Source organism: Diabrotica virgifera, chromosome 5 (assembly GCF_917563875.1).
Source record: "Diabrotica virgifera virgifera chromosome 5, PGI_DIABVI_V3a".
Classification (NCBI taxonomy): domain Eukaryota; kingdom Metazoa; phylum Arthropoda; class Insecta; order Coleoptera; family Chrysomelidae; genus Diabrotica; species Diabrotica virgifera.
The window spans coordinates 119,150,474-119,157,389 of record NC_065447.1 but is presented as its reverse complement, the minus strand read 5'-3'; the positions used below and the strand labels follow the sequence as shown (position 1 = coordinate 119,157,389).

At 29.8% G+C, this 6,916-nt stretch overlaps 1 protein-coding gene across 1 annotated transcript in view; it reads left to right on the top strand.

The window, feature by feature from the left end:
* The first annotated feature begins 5,839 nt into the window (after positions 1-5,839).
* Positions 5,840-6,916, top strand: part of LOC126884323 (phenylalanine--tRNA ligase beta subunit) — a 97,905-nt gene continuing 96,828 nt past the window's right edge. The window contains exons 1-2 of the mRNA XM_050650262.1: positions 5,840-6,080; positions 6,150-6,205. Coding sequence (XP_050506219.1) covers positions 6,023-6,080; positions 6,150-6,205 — 114 coding nt within the window. The 5' untranslated portion in view covers positions 5,840-6,022. The remainder of the gene's footprint in view (positions 6,081-6,149; positions 6,206-6,916) is intronic.

Below are 6,916 nucleotides of genomic sequence, written 5' to 3'. Positions count from 1 at the left end.
AAAGACAAAATAAAAAAAATAATATTGTAATATTCGGTATTAAACAAAATATACCAGATGTATCAGTGGATAGTGTTTGTAATAAATTAAATAATTTGTTGAATTTACAATTGGAAGTCGATCATATTAATAACGTTTATAGTCTGGGAAAGTCACCAGAAGCACCGATAAAAGTAGAATTTATATCTAACATCAATAAAACAAAAATTCTCAGAAATTGTTCTAAATTGAAGGGTTCAAACATTATAATATCACATGATCAAACAACAGCTCAGCGAGAAACATATGCAATACTTAGCAGACATCTAAAAAGATTAAAAAATTCATCGAATAAGTGCTACATTAAAGGTGAAAAACTGTGTTGATAGCACAGTATTTACTGCTCCAGACATATTAGAAATTGAAGCGACAAGGAATCAAATACAGGCAAACAGCGCTCCCAACACCCCCAAAAGAGGCACAACCGAAAAATCGTCAGTTGCAGATATAGATTCGTACGATAAAAACACATATTAACGAAAAAGTGCCAAAACCAACAAATCCGACATCAAAGACTAGTGAAATAAAATCCAGAACACGTTTTGGATCCACAAATAAAAAATAGTGGGTACTTGCTATCAATAGGATAATTGTTAGATGTAAATTTATAGTGTTGTAAACTGTTTATTTGTTAGTATAGAAGTAATATTCTTATCGATTTGCGGTACACATAATTAGTGATAATATTAATAACAATGGATCAATATATTCGGGAGTTTGAAATATACTCATTACCAACTTACACTCTGGACACACTAGAAGAATGTTCACAGATTTTAGAAATAAATAAAAACAATCAAAATTTAAAAATTTTGCATATGAATATTCGCAGTATATAGTCCTGTCGCCAGGGGGGGTACAACGGCCTCCTTAATTCAGATGGACTTACCCAAGTTTTTTTTATATATTTTGACCCGCAGAATACGAATTTTTTGGGTAACAGTTGATCCGGATGTCGATAAGATTGTTATAGACAAAGAACTTGAGGAATTACATAACAGTGATTTCTCGCAAATCAAAACATATTTTTGTATTTTTTGGGTCATTCTAGACAAAAAATGTTCTGACAAGTTTTTTCGTAGGATGCATAGTTTTCGAGATAACCGCGGTTAAACTTTCAAAAAATCGAAAAATTGCAATTTTTGAACCCGAATAACTTTTGATTAAAAAATAAAGTAGCAATTCTGCTTAACGCATTTGAAATTTTAAGTCAAATTATATCGGTTTTGATTATTTGCATTGCTAAAAATTTATTATTTTATTGTTAAACAAAGCTATAAAAACCTAGTGCGTGAGTGATATTTTCAATGATTTCTCATTTAAAATCGAACGAGTAGGTAGAGTAGCTACAAGTGCAAGCGAGGCAATTTCTACGTAGCATGCGTTAAAACGCATGTATTAGGTACGGGAAACACTATGTATTTATAGCTTTATTTAACAATAAAAAAAATAATTTTTAGCAATGAAAATAATCAAAACCAATAGAATTTGACTTAAACTTTCAAACGCGGTAAGCCGAATTGCTACTTTATTTTTTAATCAAAAGTTATTCGGGTTCAAAAATTGCAATTTTTAGATTTTTTGAAGGTTCAACCGCGGCTATCTCGAAAACTATGCATTCTACGAAAAAACTTATAGGAATATTTTTTGCTTAAAATGACCCAAAAAATACAAAAAGATGTTTTGTTTTGCGAGAAATCGCTGTTAAGTAATTCCTCAAGTTCTTTGTCTATAACAATCTTATCGACATCCGGATCAACTGTTACCCAAAAAATTCGTATTCTACGGGTCATAATATATAAAAAAAACTTGGGTAAGTCCATCTGAATTAAGGAGGCCGTTGTACCCCCCTTGGCGACAGGACTAATAAACAAAAATCTAGATGAATTTTTAATAACATTAAATAAAATTAATTCTGATATTGACTGTATAATCTTAAGTGAAACATGGGAAATAATTGATATAAATGTATTTGATGTTCCGGGATATGATGTCGTATATAGTGAGAGCCATTACAATCAAAACGATGGTGTTGTTATATACATAAAAACATCTTTAAAGTACAAATTTGAAATACTTCCTTTTTATAATAATATAAATTTGTTGCAAATTCAGATAAAACTAGAAAATCGTCAATTAATTAAAGTGACTGCTTTGTACAGATCACCCAGTACTAACTTAAATGATTTTAGTCACAGTTTGTATGAGTTTCTAGAAAAGACTGAGACTGATTCAGATGAGTATGCTGTATTTGTGGGAGATATAAACATTGACTTGTTGCAGCCTGATGATAACTACACTGCCGAGTACTTAAATATTTTAAGTGAGTTTGGCTATATCTCAACAATAAATGAACCTACTAGGGTTCAGGCCAGCAGCAAGTCATGTTTAGATCATATTTTTTTGAAAACAGAAGTTAACAATTTGGACTATGTTTTGCCACTAGTCTTGAAATCTTCAGTTACTGATCATTATATAACAATTCTACAATTAGTAACTGGTGGAAGCGTACAAAAAAACGCTCGAAAATTCAGAAATATTATTAATACAACAAAGTTAACTTATACATTTCAAAATACTAAATGGGATTCAATATATTCTTTACAGGACCCAGAAGTTGCGACGAATACATTTATGAGAATCTTGAAACATAACCTGGAAGCGTGTAGTGAGAAAAAACAGCTAAGAAGGAAACGTGATAAAATCGCTCCTTGGATAACAAGCGCACTGCTAATTTCTGTAAATAAAAAAAAATAAAATGTATACTGAACTTCATAACGACCCAAATAACATTATTCTAAAAAACAGATACAAAATATACAGAAATAAATTAACTTCGCTAATACAAAAAGCAAAATTTCGATATTACCAACAGCAAATTGAGAGCAACGAAGGCAACTGTCAAAGTCTATGGAAAGTGGTACAACAAATTACCAAGACGAAAAAACGAGATGAAGGAATTGACAGTATAAAGCAAGCAAACACAAACAAATTATTAAGCGAAAAGTTGGATATTACTAATGAATTCAATAAACATTTTAGTGAAATCAGTAAAAAACTGGCAACTAAAATACATCAAGATCATGAATACATTTCTAACAGACATACTGTCTCTAATTCTTTTGTATTTGCACCGATTACAAGTGATGAAATAAAAAATATAATATTCGGATTAAAAAATGGTAAAGCAGTCGGTATTGACAATATAAAAGCAGAAACAATTAAAAGTATTTCTGATTATATCACTGAACCTTTGACATACATACTGAATAAATGTGTGGACAGTTCTATTTATCCTTCAGCATGCTATTGTGACTCCAGTATATAAAAAACGAAAACTCGACTGATATGAATAACTATCGACCTATATCTCTCATTACCCACATTTCAAAAATATTTGAAAATGTAATCAAAACTAGATTAGTATCTTATCTAGGAAAGTACAAAATACTTTCAGAAAAACAATTTGGTTTTAGGGAAAATACATCCACACAAGACGCCATTCTTTCACTAACCTCAAAAATAAATAAATCTCTTAGGGTCGATTTCTCATACCTGCGTTAATCTATGGTTCAGTTGAACCGGGTTCACGGGTGATCTCAGGTTCTGTTTGGAATGCATTTCTCATTGCGCGTTCATGTCAGTGCTCGTTCTACAGCTTTCGAGAAATGCCAATAGATGGCAAAAGGCAAAAAACTGTCGCCATTTTGAACTACCTTTTTTATGCTGTTTTTGAATAAAGTTAAATTTAAGTATTTATAGTCAAATAGTCATTTTAATAATTATAAATAAATATTATAAAAACACAAATAATGTTATCGTTTATCGTTAGGCTTAATATAATAAAATAGGATATATGTATATTATGACAGCGTTTCGTGTTAATACAACGCATGCGTAGTCGATGAAATCATCTGAACTGAGTTCTGAAATCTTTGAACCGCCGAATTCCACCGTTCAAGCATCGTTCAAGTTTAAACTGCCGTCGGTTGAACGAGAATTGAGAAAGACGATTTTGACTTTAAACTGACGTTTACTAGAAGTTCAGGTTAAACTGGAGTTGAACTCGATATGAGAAATTGGCCCTTAATGAAAGTAAGCCGTGTTTGTGCATATTTATAGATCTATCAAAAGCTTTTGACACAGTTAGTCATCATTTACTTTTGCAAGCTATGGAAGATATTGGTATACGAAATAAATCACTAAAACTGTTTGATAGTTATCTAACTAACAGACAACAAACTGTAAAAATAAGCGATGTAGAGAGTAGTCCACGTATTATTGATTATGGAGTTCCACAAGGTTCAATACTTGGACCTATCCTGTTTAATATATATATATATATATATATATATATATATATATATATATATATATATATATATATATATATATATATATAAATGGTTTATTTTCATTGGAATCTACTGGAAGCATTATCGGCTTTGCAGATGACACCGTAATATTCTATAATGCTACCAATTGGGAAGAACTAAAACATACAGCTGAAATTGACTTTCTAAAAATTAAAAAATGGTTGGACTATAAATTATTAACAGTCAACCTAAGTAAAACCAATTATCTACCATTTAGTTGCTATTCTTCGGGTGCTCCTCAATTTAACCACTTATGTATTACACAATCAATGTCCATTGCACCTGAAAAGAAAATGAAATATTTAGGGATTATTATAGACCCCCACATGAAATGGGATCTACATATAAAGTATTTAATAAATAAATTAAGAGTAATACTGTACAAATTTAGAAAACTAAAACAACTGGTACCTACCAATCACTTGAAAACTTTATATTTTGCATTGGTTGAAACTCATCTGCGATATGGAATTTTAGTATGGGGTTCAACTTATAAAACACATATCACCTCCCTAGAAATTATGCAAAGAAAATTTCTTAAATTAATCTTGTCCAGAAGTACAGTGTATGCATCTGATAGTCTATATACTGAAATGAAAATTTTGGATGTAAGGCAGTTATACTATCTGTGTTCTGGCATCAGGTATTATTCAAATAAAAGTTTAGATGCACTACCAACACACCAATATAATACTCGTCAAAGAGATCATTTTATTGTTCCTCTTATGAATAAAACTAGTACACAAAAATCGTATACCTACATGGCTCCCAAACTATATAATACTATTCCGGACTATATAAGGTACATTGTTAATTTATATAGTTTTAAACACCAATTGAAAATATTTCTTTTGAATACAGACAGATCAATTATACACAACTACTTTGATATATTATAATGATCCATTGGTAGATTGAATTGTTAGATTTAAATGTTTTTGTTACCTTTTATTATATTATTAGACATTAATATTTTTAACTTAAATTGATTTTTATAAATTTTATATTGTACATATCGTTGAATTTATATTTCCCTCGAATTAAATAATCTATATTATTTTAATTTCAAATTTTTATACATAGTTTTATAGATTATAAATTATACCTATTTATATTATTATGTAACCGAAACAAGTGTGTAGACACTTATCGGTATATGTACTACTTTATTCAAATATTTTATTTATATATGTATACAAAGCTGTAAATTTTTTTTTGAATAAAGTTCATTCATGACTATAAATAAAATTATGTTCATTCATGACTATAATAGATGACTATAAATAAAATTATTTATTATATATAATAAAGTATCATGGTTGCAATATGGTTGCAACGTTGCCACAGTTACTTCAAAGAAGCTGCCTTGAATGCTTATAGAGAAGTAGTCCAAGAAAATTTTAGGTTAGATTTATATCACCGAAATGTGACGTTGCCGTTGCCATTTATTTATTTCTGGCTTCATGCTTCATAGTTGTTGGAACGTGGTTGGAACAGACATATGTATAGGAATATAGGAAGATATAATAACTATATCTTTATATTATAAAAGTTACATAGATTAGTATAATATTTCATCACCTTGAATAAAAATCTTTCTATTTATAATGCCGACAATTGGAGTTAATAGGGATTTATTATTTAAATCCTTAGGGAAAACTTACAGTAAGTGAATGTTATTTAATTTTATTTATTAAGGAAGGTTGTGCATTACATAGTTTTTCTATTTTTTAGCTGATGATGAATTCCAGGTCCTTTGTTTTGAATTCGGTTTGGAACTAGATGAAGTGGTAGGTGTACAAAGATATTAACAATACATGACTACCTATATTAATAAGGAAACTAGTAAAAACAATATCCATAAATATTGACATTGATTTTCTACTAGATTAATGTGTTAATCCATTGTGGAAAACCACTACAAGCACATTTTTGACACCTTACACCTATTTGGCTATAATATCAATATTAACACCTTTAAATTGTTTAAGTAGGATAACTTCCAAGGTTTTTAAGTTAATTTTTACTATAAAGGTACAGTTCCGACAATGACTACAGATGTCAGTTACAGTGGTCACTGTGACAGACTTCACTACTTTCCACTATTAATTTGTATGAGACTGGTTCTGACTGCAATTGCTGTCCGGCAGAGCGTCAGTTGCTAATGATTATACAAATTAATAGTGCAAAGTAATGACGATTGTCATGGTGACAACTGTAACTGCCATCTGCACTCGTTGTCACAATCGTATCTTAAAACTTTCTGAATTTTCTGTATATGTTCTGACTATAACTTTAATAATTAGTTTTTTTCAATGTCAATGATTCGTATCAAAATACCTATGTAATTTATTAAATGAACTAACAAGAGAGAATCCTTCAAGTGGGCATCCAAGAAAGACAAATAATTTTAGCAAAACTGATAGAATTTAAATACGATGGTCATAAAACTATGTATAAAATACACTCCACATCAGAGAAAACGGGCCACCCATATATTT